At 54.1% G+C, this 18972-nt stretch overlaps 1 protein-coding gene across 1 annotated transcript; it reads right to left on the bottom strand.

Annotated features, from left to right (window-relative positions):
- Positions 1 to 8367: 8367 nt before the first annotated feature.
- Positions 8368 to 13482, bottom strand: LBRM_31_1060 (conserved hypothetical protein; the record flags this gene model as incomplete). Its single annotated transcript, XM_001567053.1, has 1 exon — positions 8368 to 13482. One exon carries the CDS (start codon positions 13480 to 13482, stop codon positions 8368 to 8370), a length of 5115 nt encoding a protein of 1704 aa, XP_001567103.1.
- Positions 13483 to 18972: the final 5490 nt, after the last annotated feature.

Genomic DNA, 18972 nt, shown 5'->3' on the forward strand with positions numbered 1-18972 from the left:
ATGGAGTGACGCAGACGAAACAAAGTGAAAATGTGCGAGATAGAGAAAGGACTCAAAATGAACAAGAAATCGGTGTGCTTCTCTTGCAGGGTAAAATTTTTTTTGATTAGTCCTTTTTTTTGGAGAGTTGGTTGGGTTACTTTTCAGTATCTGAGCCTTCCGTTGCCTCTTGGAGGGAGAGGGAGGGGGGCGGCGCACACGAAGACTGGCACGTCCTCAGACGCTACTCTTTGTCCCTGCAGATCTCCTCTTCTCCAATGTATGAGTGCGAGGGTGATAACGGCTACACGAGGAGAGAATCGCTCCCCAACGAAGTAGCAAAACTGTGCAGTAAAATATCCTGAGTTCAGGGAGTAACAGTGGCGGCAACACAGCCCTTCGTGCCTGCACGGACACACGCCCCAATAGAAGCTAAAAGTAGGGAAGTTTGATATGGCCAAAGCACAAATGACAGGGCGGTTGGAAGAGGCGCCGAAAAAAAAAAAAACGTTTGAAACCAGCCACACGAGCAAAGGCTTTTAACGAACGAGGAGAGAAAAGGGAATGTGAATGTGATTACAGTGAACTCGAGGAGGGTAACTGGACGTGCGTGTGTCTGTGCGTGTATATCCTTCTGCACGTTGAAGGGGCAAAGAAAAAAAGTGAGTACCGTTCCACTACTGGATATGCTTGCTCGGATGTGTGTGTGGGGGGGTGCGTGGGTGCGTGTCTGTGTGCGGGGTAGAGTGCACACTTTACCAGAGAGGAGACTGGTACAGGAAGTAGAGAGAGATGAGGAGAATAAAAAGAGAGAGGAGAGGGATCGGAGAAGCAGTCGTTACATGCAGGAGGGCGCCTCCTTCAGTACCCTCGCGTGCGCCGCCTGGTGAGAGAAGACGTGTGCTTACACCCTCGGTAAAGCAACGAGGTCTCCTTTACGCTTCAAGAAGCCGCTTCCGGCATCAGCGTGTATACCTTGGGGGAATTTGCTCCGCCCTGAATGAGAACTAAACACCCTCCTACTCTTCTAGACCGGCACACTTGTCTTTCACTGCCGCTGTTCTCTTGACGGCGTGTGCTCAAGTATGTGCCTGTTGGCTCATTGTATTTCGACCAGACGCACCCGCACCCCGTGAGTGAGAAGGGGCTCAGGGGAAAACAAAAAAAAAAAGCACATCAAGAGAAAGACACTCGAAGAAACAGAGACTGGCAAACCTCAAGTAGAAGACGAAAAGGAGGAGGAAGTGGGCGCGAACGCGCGTGTGGCGGGTCCGTGGGAAAATGAGCGTCTCTGTGAGCGCGCGTGCATGGCCAAGAGGGAGGGAAACACGAAAGGAGAAAAAAAAAAAGCGACACGCAAAGGAGTTTGGGAGAGTGTTCGATAAGTCAGACGCAGAGAATCCGATTATCCTACAGTGTTGTTCGCTTCTCCCCTCTGTTGTTGCCTCTGTTTGGTGCGGCTGCGGCTCAGCACAGATCGAAGAAGAGAGCGGTAAAATGCGAAGAAGGAGAAGCCACGGGAGTTCCTAAAGAGAGACAAGAAAAAAAAAAAAAAAAACAGAAAGAAACGATACAAATGAGAGAGCGAAGCAACCAAAGGACGCACAAAGCGCGGAAGAAGTAAACCGAAAATAAAAGAGCCTCTCGCGAACGAGAGAGAAGGGAAGGGGAAGGCGGGGGGGTAAATACACATACAAAGACGGGTGGCAGGAAAGGAAAGGAGAAAACAGTAACGAGACTTGCGGACGTACCACACCACCCTAACATGCACACATCGCGCAATACTTGTAGAATCAGGGAATGGGGGGAAAAGTACGCTCGCGTGCAGGTGAACGCCACTGCAGCGCAAGACCACATTCAATTCGCTGTGGATGCGGTTGTGCGCCTTGGGCGTGAGTGCGATTGGCAGACACAGGTGAATGAACTGAAAAGAGAGAAAGAGGAAGGGCTAATAGAGGCCCGTACGCCCTGTTCTCTCGTTCGCTCGCACAGGACTTACAAAGTTCACTGAAAAGTGAGGAGGAAGAGGGAGAAGAGGAAGAAGTCCAGGCACTCAATGTGTACGAATGAACCGTGTGTACGAGTGCCGCAGTAACGGCCAGATCAACCCGACTGCAACACCCACACACGTGCATTGTATTCAGGGCCGCATGTATACGGGAATCCATGAACGCGGGAGCTGGATAGGGGGTAACTCGGCAGCAAGAACACCAGCCTCAGTAGAGGGCGCAGAGAGCGAGAGAGAAAGAGAGAAAAGGAAAGTAGAATCTTCCAACTCACTTTCACAAAAATGACGAGCAGTCACCACGTGCGCAGCAAGCCCAAAACAAACCGGGGAAAAGGAAAAGAAAAAGAAGCAGTACCGCACGCGCACACGCTTGGTATGCTCCGTGAAGACACCTCTGGCGAAGACAGGAGAAAAAGATACTCACTCAAGCTTGCAAGAGCACAAGAGACGTAGGAAAAGAGTGAGTACATGACCTGGCGGGCGCGCGCGCGTTTGGTTTGTACATCTATGCTTGCACGCGATGAAACACTCATCTGCTGTGTTCACCGCACCGACGGCGTGGGCTTCTTTTCGCATTCGCTTTCTCTATCACGCTGTGTTTTTTTCTCATCGATTCTCTCCTCTCCGCGCCTCCCTCTCCTCCTGTTGGACACCTCCCTCAGATTGCTTTACATATGTTGCCCAAACAAGGAGGGTCCTGTCATTCACACATGCTCGCCTATCCACCTCTATCGCAGCGCGCGTGCGCACCGGTGTACGCCTTCTCCCCTTTTATCAAGGAGAGGTGCACAACATAAATGACGAACGCAAACCAAAAAAAATTGACGCGGAGAGAACACGAGGGGGGCGGGGGGGCGGGGCCCTCTTTGGCTTTCTCACTCCCCTTTTCGCTGGCTTTTCTGCCGCTGCGGTGGTCACGTAGGTTTTCTCCTATTGGGTAAAGACGTTGGCTATCGCACTCGAAATAACTTTTCGACGGCTCCTCCTCCTCCTCCCCCTCACACAGACACACACACACGCACACGTGTAGGGCTTTTTCTTCGTCCCTTCAGCCCTGCGCCCTACACACTGCAACGAAGAGGAAGAGTACAGGTCAAAGAGAGGGGGAGAAGGGGGGAGACACAGACGAGAGTAAGGAGAAGGGGAAGAGAGAAGGGGGTGAGTGTGGCGGCCTATGTGGGTGTGTATGCTTTGGGGGGAATGTAAGAGAGGGAGAGGAAGGGATGCCACACCCAATCAAGAACGAACGAAAAAAGTGCACGCGTCTACGTGCTCTTGCTCCCACCATCCACATCCCTTGCTAGCACCCATACGACTGCACAAACGCACGCACACAAGCGCACACCTGTGCATAGGCAGAAAAAGAGGCCTCACACCTTCCAACGTCATTTATTTTTTATGAATCACAACACAAAGTGGGCCGGATAAGAAAAGAGAAAGAAAAGTAGCAAAGTTTATGAGTCCTCCTCTTCCCCCTCCCCCTCATCAGATCGCGATCACACAGTGACAGCAGCAGTAAAAATAATACACGAAAAGAGACCGGAGAAACAGTACAGTCCACTACAACAAAACGTCACTGCAGCTCACATCCTCTGTTGCGACTCGTTTCTTTTTTTTTTTACTTTTCCCTCTTTTCGCTGGTGTGCGTGCATCATGATGCACTCCTCACGGGGGATACAAGTTGTATGCCTCCTTTTTTCTTTTTCTCCTCTAAGTAAGAAAGGTACGGTACCCCATCAACCAGTCAAGCCACGCGAAGAACTCATAGAACGAGGGGGGAAGATCGACAAGAACCGAGAGAGGCGCGAGTAAACCAACAAGTAGAACAGAACCAAAGATAGAAGCTGCATTCGGTATGAATGGAGCCCTCTACACACTGCAATGCGCTTTGTCCTCGACTGTCTCTTTCTTCTGCATCTGCTCTGTTGTCCTGTCGAGTTTTCCCTCCTTCTAGAAGTAGGCATCACCTGCACGCACACGCATACAGCCACCCATGTAACGCAACACGGCGTCCCTCTCGCTTTGTCGAACGTGGACGTCGCTGTTGCTAAGCGACAAGGTCCAGCAAAGAAGTTGCGCAGGTAAACGACAGACTGGGGGGAATGGAAAGAGAGGAAGGAGGGGCTGAGAGAAGGCCTGGATTCACCATATCCTCGTTTATTCTGCCGGTTATCACCGCTGATTGCGCACCCTCAACGCCGCTACGGGTTCTCTTTTCGTTTAAGTTTTCGACTCTGCTGAGACATCGTTGGGCGTAAGCAAATCGATTGAGTAACCGCCCTCTTCAAAATTATTTAGCGCACGAAAGGTGTGCGCCTGCCTGAGATTTTACTGCGATTTCGTTTTTATTTTTTTGCGTAAAAGTCGTTCTGCGCCTGGTTTGTCCGTCTGACTGCTATGCGCTCAAGTCTATGCGAGAGTGCTAGTGCTGAGGAAGACACACACAACATGCATCGGCAGTGACACTCCACCGTGGGAAGGAATGAGAAACAGAAGGAAGACATAGAAAAAGGGGGTGAAGGAGAAGAACAAGCGAGCAGCCGCCTCGACTTTCGCGAAGCTCCCGCTCCTTCCGATAGGAGGGAAAGGGAGGAGGGGGCACAACGCGATGGGAAAGGGCCGAAGAAGGGGGAAGAGGGAAGCAGCAACTTTCACAAAAGAGCACACATGAGCTATGGAGGAAAGAGCGAGGGTTAAAGGGGCGATTACCGTAGAGAGAGAGAGAAAAAGAGAAAAAACAAGCAAGGACAGACCCACAGAAAGTTTGAGAGAGAGGGGATGCGATCAGCAAGAACAGCAACAGCAGCAGGTGTCACAGCTCACCTGTTCACCTTCTACTTGACCGACTCTAGTCAGCCCTCGCACTCATCTGCAAATCTGCTTTTTTTTTTGGAGGGGAAGGTCCCAAGAGGAAAAGAAAATGAACAATGCTGTCATCATCAATGCAAGCCAGCGCCTATCCGCGTAGGTCCCCCGAATCCGACAGATCAGTTGCGCAGGAGATCCAATCACACACCCTTAGCACAGAGAAAAAAAAAATGGCAAAAGGGGGGAAGTGCAGAGTCTACCTTCTGCAGTTCCCTCAGCGGAGTGCAACGCCTTCGGTGTGGTGCGTGGTTGAAGAGCGAAGAACACATTTGCAAGATGAACAAGGAAGAGAGAAAAAAAGACGAAAAGGAGGGGAAACACAAACTGCCGTGAAGAAACGTCTTCGTGCCGTTTGGAACGGAGGAGGCAAAGTAGAAAACAACAACAGCAAAAAAAAAAAAAAACAGAGAAAATGAGAGAGGGGGGGCTGTCTCGCTTCTTCTTGCCCGCCCTCCCCCTCCCCCTCTCCGTCCTCTGTTGGCCTCCTCAGATTCTCTGCTTGGGTGAAGTGCGTGCGTGTCCTTGACAAAACTCGGGCCTCACGAGCGTGCAAAAAAGAAAAGAGAGAGAGAGAGGACGCAAAAAAAAAAAGTATGACCACACACACGGTGCTGTTGTCGTCCCTGCTTGCGAAATCGATGTGGGTCGAGGAATAGGAGGAGACAGAGGAAGGGAGGAAGGGGTCGAGGAGGGGTGCACAGAGACATCGTTGGCAATTACTGTGGCGCTGCTCATCCGATGTCGGTGCGCAGACAGAGGCAGAAAATGAAAAAAGACGCCTAGCGAATAGGGGGAGGAAGGGGGGGTAAAGAGCACAACGGACTGCTACATTCGGCGAGCGTAAAAGAAAAAAAAGAGCGCTGATAATGACTGAAAAAGAGAGACGGCGAAGTAGAGCAACGAAAAACGAAACACGTTAGTCGTGGTGAGAGGACAATGATGAAGACCAAGGGCAAAACAAAGAGCAAAGAAGAGGTTCAAGAAGAAGAAAAAAAAGGAGGGCTGAAGACACCGATCTGTGTGCCAGAGAAAGAAAAGCAAACAAGTCTGAAAGAAGCGAAACAGAAAAAAAAAAATGTGAGGCGGAGGGCGAGAGAGAACAGGGGAAAGCGAGCGGCTCATGTAGGCGGAGCTTTCCTTCGCTTTTCTGTTTTCACCTCCATTGTATTAAATGAAGCGATGTGCTCCTCCTCGCACTTTTTTCCTCTTCCTAAACCGAGAAACACATTCACGCGCGATAAAACAAACAACGATAAATAGAGGGAGAGGGAGGGAGGGAGAGAGCTCGCGAACAACGAGCACAAAAAAAGAAACGAAAAGAGGGTTAAGTGCGCACATTCACAGTTGTCAGAGAGAAAAGGGGAGAAACGCGTCGAAAGAAAAATACAAAGAGGAGTTCGGTGCGCTATGCAAGCAGTCGGCAAAAGAGAGAAGAATCCCCTCAGGCCGAGCTGATCCCCACAACAGCATCGCACCGTCCACGCAAGCCCCTTCACGCTGCCGCTTCCCATCGTTCTGGTTATATATACAAGCACGTGCGGGCGCACAGACACATTGTGCTCAAGCAGCACCGAACAAATGAGAAAAAGAGTGAGCACCACTTACCCATCAGCTCATCTTTTCTTCCGCTCGTGCCAGTGGCTCGACGAGCCGTGAGAAAAGGCTGGTGGTCGTGCTCATGGGAAAAAGACACAACTTGGGTGGAAGCTGCGGGGTGTTCGCGCATAAATAAGAAAAAAAAGAACAACAACAACAAAGGTAGCAAAGAAAGATATGAGACAATAGTCTCAGCACTACTGAAAAGAGGAAGCTCAAGGCGACAAGACCAGAATCGAAGTAGCGCTCCAAAACATACACGAAGCGCAACAACAAGAACAAAAAAAAAGAGAGACACACACACACACATCGGCATCCGATGGCGCATCAGAGACCCGTGCGTGTGTGCGGAAAACACTGACACCCCTGAGAAAAAAAAAGTGCGCCTTCAGTACCTATTGCAGCTCGAGAGCTCCGAGAAAGAAAAGGGGGGAGTGCACAAGCGCCACAAAAAGGCGCTTTCATGAAAAGGTGAAGAAAAAAAAAAAGAAGTCCCGCCTGCGAAAAGAGGCAAAGGAGACCTCTTGGCCCGTCAGCGTGTCCATTTCCGGCCCGGGTGCACGAGTCCAGCCCCACCCCTGCCCCCGCCACCATCGCCACCCACCCCACACTCCGCAGGTCGCCACACCCAGTGCATCCCACGGGCCGGCGCAGGCTCCCCACGCCAGTGGGCAGCGAGGGTCGCGGTGAGACGCGCTGACACTCCACCCATCCTATCGATGGCACAAGCCTAGGCACGGCTGCAGGACGCTCCGACACGGTGCCATCCAGACCCGGCCCGCCGACACCAGCAGCGACACACCATTCTGACCTATCTACTTCGTAGGCACAGGGCCCTGCCGCCACCAGGAGTGGCTCGGCATTGCCAGGGAGAGGGGGGCTCTGCCTGGCCTTCTCACAGAGAGTAGGGGGAGGGGGTGGGGGTGCTGGGTACCTGATATGCCACGCATCGAGGTGTGCCCCCCTCCGTCATCGGGGGAGGGGGGATCCGAAGCAAGACGAGCAAAAAAAGAATGAAAGGGGAGCGAACACACACACACACACGGACACACACACAGACAGACACGGACATGAAGAGAGGGGAGGAGCAGAGGAGAAATAATAAATGCAACACAGGCGCGTCAACGAGGACGACGTACGCCCAGAAAAGAGAGAGAAGAGAAAAGGGGGGAAGGGGGGAGGAGGAGACGTTTGTCAAAAGGGGAGCGGCAGGTGAAAAAAGAGCGTCGGCAAGCGATGCAGTGCATCACCCGAGTGAAAAGACACGCAGAAACAACAACAACAAAAAAAAAACAGCAAGACAACGCCTAAGGCGACCGCCACGGCTCAGGAAGCGCCTTTCAGAGAAAGCCGGCAATGAAATCGACCACAAGTCGATGTTACCATCAGTGAAGAAGAGAGAAAGGAAAAAAAGGAGAGTCCCTCCCACCCCTCTCGTCCGTGGCCTTCACCAGCATGGCCACTTCAACGAAAGAGAGAGAGGAGGGGGAGCGCTTTCTCTCCACGAGAAGTAGAGGATACAAATAGCAGTAAAGGTGGGAGAGGTTGAACAGGTCGAAGAGCGAGAAACGCAGAGAAGTGGTTGACAGATGCACCTCTCCCTCCTCCTCAGTACATGTCCAACGGCCGCAGCGACGACGAGGAGGAAAGAAAGGGAAAGACTGGGGAGGGAGGCCACATCAAAGCAAAACAGACGAACGAATGTACGCCCCCACCCCTCCCGGAACACAAAACAGAAAGTGAGCACCGCAGCCGCCACCCCTGCCCAATGACTCTACGGGCGATTTCACCGACTCACTCGCTAGCACAGAGACATCATTTTAGGATCGCTTCATCCACAGAGAGAGAAGACGCAATGTGGAGGAAATAAAGCGGAGCAGAAATGAAAGATAGCTTGCACATCGTAGACGCGCCGCTCAGTCGTCGTCTCCTATATCTAACGATGCCATGCGCCAGTCCCACCGGTACGTTCTCGTACGCTTGTCCGCCAGTCGCCCTAATATCGGGGTGTCACCGCTGCGCGTGCTGCTAGCCGCCACGCCAGACCCATGATGGCGGGACTGGCGCCCATCGCGTTCGCAAGAGGCTGAGACATGGTAATGGCGATCACCCTTCTTAGCGCTGCTGCGTTCGCAAACAGAGCCCGACCCGCCGCCGGATGCCCCGGGGAACACAATCGACGCGGGTTCCAGGCTTGCGCAGCTGTGCGAAATCTGCGTTCCAGTCAGGCTGGTAGCCCCGGCCCCAAAGCCGCCACCGCTCGCCACTGAGGTGCTGCAGTTCGTGGAATGCACCCGGTCATGGTGGTAGCGTTGCGCACTTGCCTGGTCCGTGGTGGCGTCGCTGAAGTAGCTGCCTGCGTGGGAATGCGTGCGGTTATGAGAATGGCGCACCCTCACCGTCACATTCACCGTCCCATCTGCGGGACCACCGCCCTCGCCACACAGCACCCCAGCACCCTCCATTATGGTGCAGCCGGTCTGGTATGGGCTGCTAGCGTATCTGGTGTGGTGCCAGTGCTGCCCGCCCACCAGCAAAGTGCCACTGCTGTTCGTGAAGGCGGAGATCGACTCATCCCGTTGAAGCAGCGGGGGCGATGCAGTAGTTCTCGCAGATGCGTTGGGGCAGTCCTTACAGGTGTTCGACATACCGTGCGAGCAGGTGCCTGGACTCTGGAGGGGCAGAGGCGGCGGCGCTGCTGTTGAGTAGTGGTGGCTGTGGCGGTGGATGTTGATGGGTACGAAAGACATAGAAACGGAAGAACCACCGCAAGGCGAGTCGTCGCACTGAAACGAGACTCCTCGTCTTCTCGGAGAGCTGAGAGGCGTTATATCCGCCATACCCCCTTTAGACCCATCAATGTCTGCTTCAAAGCTCAAATGATCCCGGAAGGAGATCGACGCTGTCCGTTGGCTTCCTGGTGCTACGATGAACGAGCTCATCTCATTCTCCTGTCGCGTAAGAGAGACGTCAGCTGCCACACCAACAGGTGCGCCTGCCTCGTAGCAGTGGCCCTCAGCATTAGCGGGCAGCGAGTAGGGTTGCACGAAGGAGACAAAGTCTTCTCCGGGGCTGCTCTCCGCCGTTCCCGCGTGCTGCCGCTGTGATTGCAGCTGCGGTGGTGGTGTTGCGTACACGTATGGTAAATTAACGCATTCGTCTCCAAACATCTGCTTTGCAACTTCAGTAATACCTGTTGCTCCGCTGCTCATCCTTGTGTTGTAGCGCCAAGCGGCATTGCTGGGGCTGTTGTTGCAGCTGCCGTCGTAGCCTGCGGGCAGCTCATATTCATCGGAGACGTAGTAGTAGCCGCCGTAGCTTGGCGAGGTCTTAGCACTACTATGGGGGTCTGTAAAGCCCGGAGGCGGTGGAAGTCCTCGGTAGCTATAGCCGGGAGTGTAACCGTTCTGCTCGTAGAGGCCACGCAGCAGTGACGGGGGTGGCAGTTGCAGCAGCGGCGGCGGCAGCGGCGGCGGTGGGTAGACATCATACAATGGCAGTGAAAAGTAGGGGTTGTACCCTGGCGAGTATTGCAGAGCACAAGCTGTTTCGCTGCCGCTACCAGTCGAGCTCATGGTGGAAGGGGCTCGGTACTTTCTACCGGCGCCGACTTTGTTGCTCTTGCGGCTCGGATCATGCTCACCAGCTGGCATTGGGGGCTGCAGGGATCGTAGCAACGTTGGTGCCTTGTTCAGATTGCCTGCCGCTAGGGTCGTTGCATGGGCAGCGGTGGAAGTGATGGTGGTTCCAGTGACTCCCACAGTGCTGCTGCCTGAAGCGCCGTCGCCCTCTTTCGCCCCCTTCGCCTTCTCCGCGGTCGCCGCCTCTGCATGTATGGCGGCAGCCAAGGTGGAAGTTGACGGTGGTGAAGACTCACCCTGCTTGTCTGCTGTCGCAGCACCAGTGTAAGTGACGACCACAGGTGACTTCTCCTTCGCTACCTCGGCCTTCTTCCAGTTCTCCGCTGGAGTCGTCTTGACCCACTTCGTGGTCTCGGGCTGGGTAGCCATAGCAGCGACGTCCACAGTCGCCACCATACTTTCGACGCTGACAGCGGCAGGGGAAGCCGCCTCACTCTCAGTCCTCAACTCAACAGCTGTAGGGGTGGAGGCAGAGACTAGTGCTGCAGCGGCGCTCACCGCCTTCTGTGCCTTCTTCGCCTTCGTGGTTGAAGCAGCGGAGGCGGTGGCGGTGGTAATGGCGGCATCGGTCGCCAGAAGACCCAGTACGGTTAAAGTGCCGCCAGACTTTTCCTCCCCCAGCGCCGCAGGCTCCTGCCTGTTCGGTGCTGCGCCCATTGGAGCCCTCACTGGCGGCGTCACTTTCGCCTTCGACTCACCTCCATCTTTCGGCGGAGGCTTGGTGGTAGCTGACGGCGCTGGTGTGGACAAAGTGGCGGCTGGTGAGGAGGAGGCAGCTGCCAGAAAGACTTCAGGAGCCGTGCCGGGCACGAAGACCGCCTTGGACTGCAGCTTCTTCTTGTGATGCCTCTTGCCGCTTGCCTTCAGGAACCACGGTGTCACGGCGATGATACGGCACATGTCCTCAATCAAGTTCACCCGCCATAGACACGACGCCCCATCACCAATGATCCCGTCGGCCTCCGGCGGCACAACCGACGGCTCCACACCCTTGCTGGGAATGACCGTTCTGGACTCCCCCTCAGCTGGATCGGACGCGTGCAGCACGCAGCCTGCGTACTTCATCGAGCCTCCATCACCGCTGGTACCCTCCCTCTGCCGCACCCAATGTGGGTCCTCTGGGCTCGCCTCGCGAGCAAGCTTGCAGGCGTTGCGTAGCTCGCCGAGAAGCAGCTCCTCCAACGGTAGGCTACACACACGCAGCACGCGCGCCTCCGCTGGCGTCTCGGCTTCCAGCCGCACTAAGCAGAGCACCGTGTTGCAGCGCAGCAGCTCCTCCGTGTGCCCGTTCACTGTCACTGTGCTCATGTAGCTCTCCAAGGATAAAGAGGGAAAGACCTGTGCCGACACATTGCAGCTGACAATGGCGTTCTTCTTGCCGTCAGCAACAGCATCATGGCCCTTCTCGTCCAGGCTATACCCCCACACCACAGGAGCTTTTTCAGTTGTGTACCAGTGCAGCAACGCCGCGGTGGCGGAGCGCCGGTTCACGACGTCCGGTCCCACCGACCAGAACAGGTGATGGTCGGTGTGGCGCGATCGCCACGCCGAAAGTATCCCGGCACCTGTGGAAGAACCAGCAGCAGCGATAGTAGAGGATGCCTCACCGCTTGCCTCGACTCGGGTGCTGCTGGGTGGCCAAGGTTGTACAAGCATGTTCTCATCCGGTAGGCGAATGAAAGAGAGGGAGTGCTGTAATGTGGGGCTGCCGGCCATCATTGCCGCGGTGTTTAAGAAAGAAGCGTCGTCGCCCACTGGGTCAGCTGCAGGCGCCTCCCTTGTCGTGGTGAGACCCTTCTTGAGGCAACCCGCAGAGGCCGCCGCCATCGCCAAATCGTCCGGCTCCGATGAAAGCCGGAAGAGCTCTAAAGGGTTGATGTTGTGCAGCAGACAGACCACAATGAACTCGACCAATGCAAGCACGTAGGGCGCCATTAAGTAAAAATTCAGCATCGACTCCGTATCCATGTCGGTACCCTCGCAGCCGTCCTCAGTAAGCGGCAGCGTCACACGCGTCGCCTCCTGCAGCCACATTTGCGCGCTGCCAGGCGGAGGCATGTGGAAGAAATGCCTCTCACCAGCCCTGCGGTCGAGGGGATTGATGGGGCACGTTTTCTCCGTCCTCCAATCCTCTCCGCTGTCAGCTCCCCCTCTCCCTTCGCTATTCTCCAGCTTCAGTGAGTCCTGGTGATCAAGATAGTGCTTGAAGTGGAAAAGAAAGAATGAGCGCACGCACGTGCGCACCTCGCGCAGGAAGCACAGCAGCGACACATTGGCCCGGCGACTACGAATGACGAGTGAAGGCAGCGGTGGCGGTGCCCAAAACTGAACCGTTTCCTCCAGTTTAAACGTGCCACCCCCTTCCTCGCTTCCCTCCGCCGCTGCTGCCTTCCCCACGCGATGATGGCCAGCTGTGCGGCTCGCCTCCACGAACATGTCATGTGGTTGGGAAAAGGGCTTATAGTAGAAGAAGACATCGCCGAGATCCTTGTCAGCAGTGCCGCTGTCTTGCGTCGAGACTGGTGCAAGTTCCTTCATTGCGAGGTCACACGGCACACAATGCAGGCACGCACGCTGCCACTGCTCGGCATACGTGTAGACTGCCGTGATGAAGACGTGCGTGCAGTGATGGTCGCCGGCGGACTTGATGAGAAACATCTGCATCTCATAGTCCTGCAGCTTTCGCGCGCGCGAAGCACCCAGGCCACGTACATCGCCGATAAACCCCGTCGCCTTCACGTAGACGCCCAGAAGCTCAGTGCAGTCCTCAGGGAAACTATGCGCGCCGCCAGAAGCAGCCCCAGTGGTGAGAGCTGACCTCGCGCCCCGCCCGTTACTAGCATCCCTTGCAGAAGCCAAAGTGGTGTAACTTGCTGCAGAAGGTGGTCGGTGGTAGAGGAAGGCCACAGCGCACGGCAGCGGTCGCACCGAGGTTGCGTCTGCGCGATAAGCTCTTAGCATCTCCTCGTCTGTCTCGTAGACCATTTTCTCGCCGCCGTTGGTGATGTACGCATCATACATGGCCTCCCGTGTCCAAGACACAGCCGGAAACACGTCAGCCGGCGGACAGTAGGCAGGAGCGCTACCAACTACCTCAGCCAGGTAGTTTGACGAGGCAACATTGCCGACGCCCTCGGGTGTCGTGGACACTGTCGAAGACACCGGTGAGGTTGGCATCGCTTGCACTTTGTTGGCGCTGGCATTGGCATAGCAGTAGTACCGCACCGTCGGGTCACATTGCGCTTCGTAAAGCTGCACAAACAGGGAGCAGTCTGAACTAGGGAAGAACCTTTTCAGAAGCGGAATGAGAACAATCCTCTGGCGCTGGCCGTAGAAAGGTGGCTGAGAGAGCCGGTGCTCGGCTGTTTCACGACTCGGCGCTGCACCCATCCTTGTGTTTTCTCGCTTGGGCTGCTAGCGTGGATGATGGCGCTGTCGCTGTTACCGACTTTTCTCTACCTCTCTGCCAGCGCGATTGATTGGATGTTTTGTGCGGGTCAGCTCGAAGGCCTGCGAAGTGTCTCAGCGCAAGCGACTCCCTCAGAGGGAAAGAAAAGAGAGAGCCCGAGCTCTCCGTAAGATAGCATGAAAGCCGCCGTGGATCGAAGAAAATTAATGTCGACAGCAAACGCACCTTTCCGCGGCGCGAAGAGAAGCGGTGGAAACGTAAAGCAAGAAGACGTACGTTTGCGTGCGTACGATGAGTGTGCGTGCGAATAGCCGGCTCACACCAAACCTCTCCAAAGCAGAAGACGGCAGAATGTGCCTCACATAGAACAGCACAAGGCGATAAGAGGGAAGACAGGCGAAGAAGAGGGCGGAGCCGCACAGCATGGGCGCACTCACACACACACACACACACCGTAACAGAGAAGACACAAAAATAAGCGAAGTCGTCAGAAAATCAGAGGCGGCAGCAGCGGACAAAGCCAACCCAGAGAGGAGGAGGGGGAGGGGAGAGGGGGAGCACAGTAAAACAAGAGAGAGAGAGAGAAAGAGAGCAGCGGCATAGTCGCGCACACGGTGGAACGCGTAAACGCAGTGCGCAGAGGGGCAGCACGCATGAAATAGGCAGCAAAAGGGAGGGGAAACAGGAGCAACGAAAAGAGAGCCACGAGATGAAGAGGTGGGCCACTGCACGAACGCAGCAAATAATAGCGTAGCCGTACGTGCAGTGGGTGCGCGCCTCCGTCGCTTCTTACTGCGTGCGTTTTGAGTCGTCGTTTTGATACCTCTGAGTGTACGTGTGTGTATATACATCGAAAGGAAGCTCCACAATACACCTGGGGGCTCGTTATGGCCTTTGTTGTGTAAATGAGAAAGCGTGAGGGACAGTGCGACGGGCTGTGTGGCCGCTTGCAGCTCCACAAAACACAGTCAGTTTTGCAGGCGTGTAAGACCCGCTCCGTCCTCGTTCGCTTGCTAGTGCTCGTACGCAGGCGTGTGGGGGAATGGAATGCTGGTCGACGAAGACACCGTGAGGTGAAAAAGAAGATATCAATACCAGTGATCTGACTGACTTTCTCTTCTGAGATAGCGCCACGAGCAGCGCTTGAAGAGAGCGCCAATTCTCTCTTTATATATGCGTGTTGCGCTGGAAGAGTGCTCAAGTGAAGAGAGGTGAGACTTTCCGCCCTTTGCTCCCACGAAGTGGTGGGGCGGTGCTGTGTGCGCTGCCAGTAGAGAGTTGCCTGTTTCGATGTGGGGGAGAGTTGTGAGCAAGCATATAAATAAATAAATGACAGCGCCGTTTCTTTTTTGTTTGTTTTGCTCTCCTCACTCGCTGTGAGACGGCGAAGTGCACTCAGTGGAGGTAGAGACGAGTCCACCTCGATAAAGCAGAAGGAGAGCCCTCCGGAAAAGGGGGGTGGGGCCAAAAAAAGAAGGGAGAAAAACGAAGGCCGAAATCGAGCCCAGCAGGAGAACGAGACGAAAAAAAAGGCGTCAAGAGACTGAAATAAAGAAAGAGAGAAAGAGAGGGAGGTGCAGTCACACCCAGGGAAAGACACGAATTGTACTTGGCACACACACACACACACACAGGAAAGGGGGGAAATAGAAATCGAAAGATGGAGTGACGCAGACGAAACAAAGTGAAAATGTGCGAGATAGAGAAAGGACTCAAAATGAACAAGAAATCGGTGTGCTTCTCTTGCAGGGTAAAATTTTTTTTGATTAGTCCTTTTTTTTGGAGAGTTGGTTGGGTTACTTTTCAGTATCTGAGCCTTCCGTTGCCTCTTGGAGGGAGAGGGAGGGGGGCGGCGCACACGAAGACTGGCACGTCCTCAGACGCTACTCTTTGTCCCTGCAGATCTCCTCTTCTCCAATGTATGAGTGCGAGGGTGATAACGGCTACACGAGGAGAGAATCGCTCCCCAACGAAGTAGCAAAACTGTGCAGTAAAATATGCTGAGTTCAGGGAGTAACAGTGGCGGCAACACAGCCCTTCGTGCCTGCACGGACACACGCCCCAATAGAAGCTAAAAGTAGGGAAGTTTGATATGGCCAAAGCACAAATGACAGGGCGGTTGGAAGAGGCGCCGAAAAAAAAAAAAACGTTTGAAACCAGCCACACGAGCAAAGGCTTTTAACGAACGAGGAGAGAAAAGGGAATGTGAATGTGATTACAGTGAACTCGAGGAGGGTAACTGGACGTGCGTGTGTCTGTGCGTGTATATCCTTCTGCACGTTGAAGGGGCAAAGAAAAAAAAAGTGAGTACCGTTCCACTACTGGATATGCTTGCTCGGATGTGTGTGTGGGGGGGTGCGTGGGTGCGTGTCTGTGTGCGGGGTAGAGTGCACACTTTACCAGAGAGGAGACTGGTACAGGAAGTAGAGAGAGATGAGGAGAATAAAAAGAGAGAGGAGAGGGATCGGAGAAGCAGTCGTTACATGCAGGAGGGCGCCTCCTTCAGTACCCTCGCGTGCGCCGCCTGGTGAGAGAAGACGTGTGCTTACACCCTCGGTAAAGCAACGAGGTCTCCTTTACGCTTCAAGAAGCCGCTTCCGGCATCAGCGTGTATACCTTGGGGGAATTTGCTCCGCCCTGAATGAGAACTAAACACCCTCCTACTCTTCTAGACCGGCACACTTGTCTTTCACTGCCGCTGTTCTCTTGACGGCGTGTGCTCAAGTATGTGCCTGTTGGCTCATTGTATTTCGACCAGACGCACCCGCACCCCGTGAGTGAGAAGGGGCTCAGGGGAAAACAAAAAAAAAAAGCACATCAAGAGAAAGACACTCGAAGAAACAGAGACTGGCAAACCTCAAGTAGAAGACGAAAAGGAGGAGGAAGTGGGCGCGAACGCGCGTGTGGCGGGTCCGTGGGAAAATGAGCGTCTCTGTGAGCGCGCGTGCATGGCCAAGAGGGAGGGAAACACGAAAGGAGAAAAAAAAAAAGCGACACGCAAAGGAGTTTGGGAGAGTGTTCGATAAGTCAGACGCAGAGAATCCGATTATCCTACAGTGTTGTTCGCTTCTCCCCTCTGTTGTTGCCTCTGTTTGGTGCGGCTGCGGCTCAGCACAGATCGAAGAAGAGAGCGGTAAAATGCGAAGAAGGAGAAGTCACGGGAGTTCCTAAAGAGAGACAAGAAAAAAAAAAAAAACAGAAAGAAACGATACAAATGAGAGAGCGAAGCAACCAAAGGACGCACAAAGCGCGGAAGAAGTAAACCGAAAATAAAAGAGCCTCTCGCGAACGAGAGAGAAGGGAAGGGGAAGGCGGGGGGGGGGTAAATACACATACAAAGACGGGTGGCAGGAAAGGAAAGGAGAAAACAGTAACGAGACTTGCGGACGTACCACACCACCCTAACATGCACACATCGCGCAATACTTGTAGAATCAGGGAATGGGGGGAAAAGTACGCTCGCGTGCAGGTGAACGCCACTGCAGCGCAAGACCACATTCAATTCGCTGTGGATGCGGTTGTGCGCCTTGGGCGTGAGTGCGATTGGCAGACACAGGTGAATGAACTGAAAAGAGAGAAAGAGGAAGGGCTAATAGAGGCCCGTACGCCCTGTTCTCTCGTTCGCTCGCACAGGACTTACAAAGTTCACTGAAAAGTGAGGAGGAAGAGGGAGAAGAGGAAGAAGTCCAGGCACTCAATGTGTACGAATGAACCGTGTGTACGAGTGCCGCAGTAACGGCCAGATCAACCCGACTGCAACACCCACACACGTGCATTGTATTCAGGGCCGCATGTATACGGGAATCCATGAGCGCGGGAGCTGGATAGGGGGTAACTCGGCAGCAAGAATACCAGCCTCAGTAGAGGGCGCAGAGAGCGAGAGAGAAAGAGAGAGAGAGAAAAGGAAAGTAGAATCTTCCAACTCACTTTCACAAAAATGACGAGCAGTCACCACGTGCGCAGCAAGCCCAAAACAAACCGGGGAAAAGGAAAAGAAGCAGTACCGCACGCGCACACGCTTGGTATGCTCCGTGAAGACACCTCTGGCGAAGACAGGAGAAAAAGATACTCACTCAAGCTTGCAAGAGCACAAGAGACGTAGGAAAAGAGTGAGTGCATGACCTGGCGGGCGCGCGCGCGTTTGGTTTGTACATCTATGCTTGCACGCGATGAAACACTCATCTGCTGTGTTCACCGCACCGACGGCGTGGGCTTCTTTTCGCATTCGCTTTCTCTATCACGCTGTGTTTTTTTCTCATCGATTCTCTCCTCTCCGCGCCTCCCTCTCCTCCTGTTGGACACCTCCCTCAGATTGCTTTACATATGTTGCCCAAACAAGGGGGGTCCTGTCATTCACACATGCTCGCCTATCCACCTCTATCGCAGCGCGCGTGCGCACCGGTGTACGCCTTCTCCCCTTTTATCAAGGAGAGGTGCACAACATAAATGACGAACGCAAACCAAAAAAAATTGACGCGGAGAGAACACGAGGGGGGCGGGGGGGCGGGGCCCTCTTTGGCTTTCTCACTCCCCTTTTCGCTGGCTTTTCTGCCGCTGCAGTGGTCACGTAGGTTTTCTCCTATTGGGTAAAGACGTTGTCTATCGCACTCGAAATAACTTTTCGACGGCTCCTCCTCCTCCTCCTCCCCCTCACACAGACACACACACACGCACACGTGTAGGGCTTTTTCTTCGTCCCTTCAGCCCTGCGCCCTACACACTGCAACGAAGCGGAAGAGTACAGGTCAAAGAGAGGGGGAGAAGGGGGGAGACACAGACGAGAGTAAGGAGAAGGGGAAGAGAGAAGGGGGTGAGTGTGGCGGCCTATGTGGGTGTGTATGCTTTGGGGGGAATGTAAGAGAGGGAGAGGAAGGGATGCCACACCCAATCAAGAACGAACGAAAAAAGTGCACGCGTCTACGTGCTCTTGCTCCCGCCATCCACATCCCTTGCTAGCACCCATACGACTGCACAAACGCACGCACACAAGCGCACACCTGTGCATAGGCAGAAAAAGAGGCCTCACACCTTCCAACGTCATTCATTTTTTATGAATCACAACACAAAGTGGGCCGGATAAGAAAAGAGAAAGAAAAGTAGCAAAGTTTATGAGTCCTCCTCTTCCCCCTCCCCCTCATCAGATCGCGATCACACAGTGACAGCAGCAGTAAAAATAATACACGAAAAGAGACCGGAGAAACAGTACAGTCCACTACAACAAAACGTCACTGCAGCTCACATCCTCTGTTGCGACTCGTTTCTTTTTTTTTTACTTTTCCCTCTTTTCGCTGGTGTGCGTGCATCATGATGCACTCCTCACGGGGGATACAAGTTGTATGCCTCCTTTTTTCTTTTTCTCCTCTAAGTAAGAAAGGTACGGTACCCCATCAACCAGTCAAGCCACGCGAAGAACTCATAGAACGAGGGGGGAAGATCGACAAGAACCGAGAGAGGCGCGAGTAAACCAACCA

Source organism: Leishmania braziliensis, chromosome 31, assembly GCF_000002845.2.
Source record: "Leishmania braziliensis MHOM/BR/75/M2904 complete genome, chromosome 31".
NCBI lineage: Eukaryota > Euglenozoa > Kinetoplastea > Trypanosomatida > Trypanosomatidae > Leishmania > Leishmania braziliensis.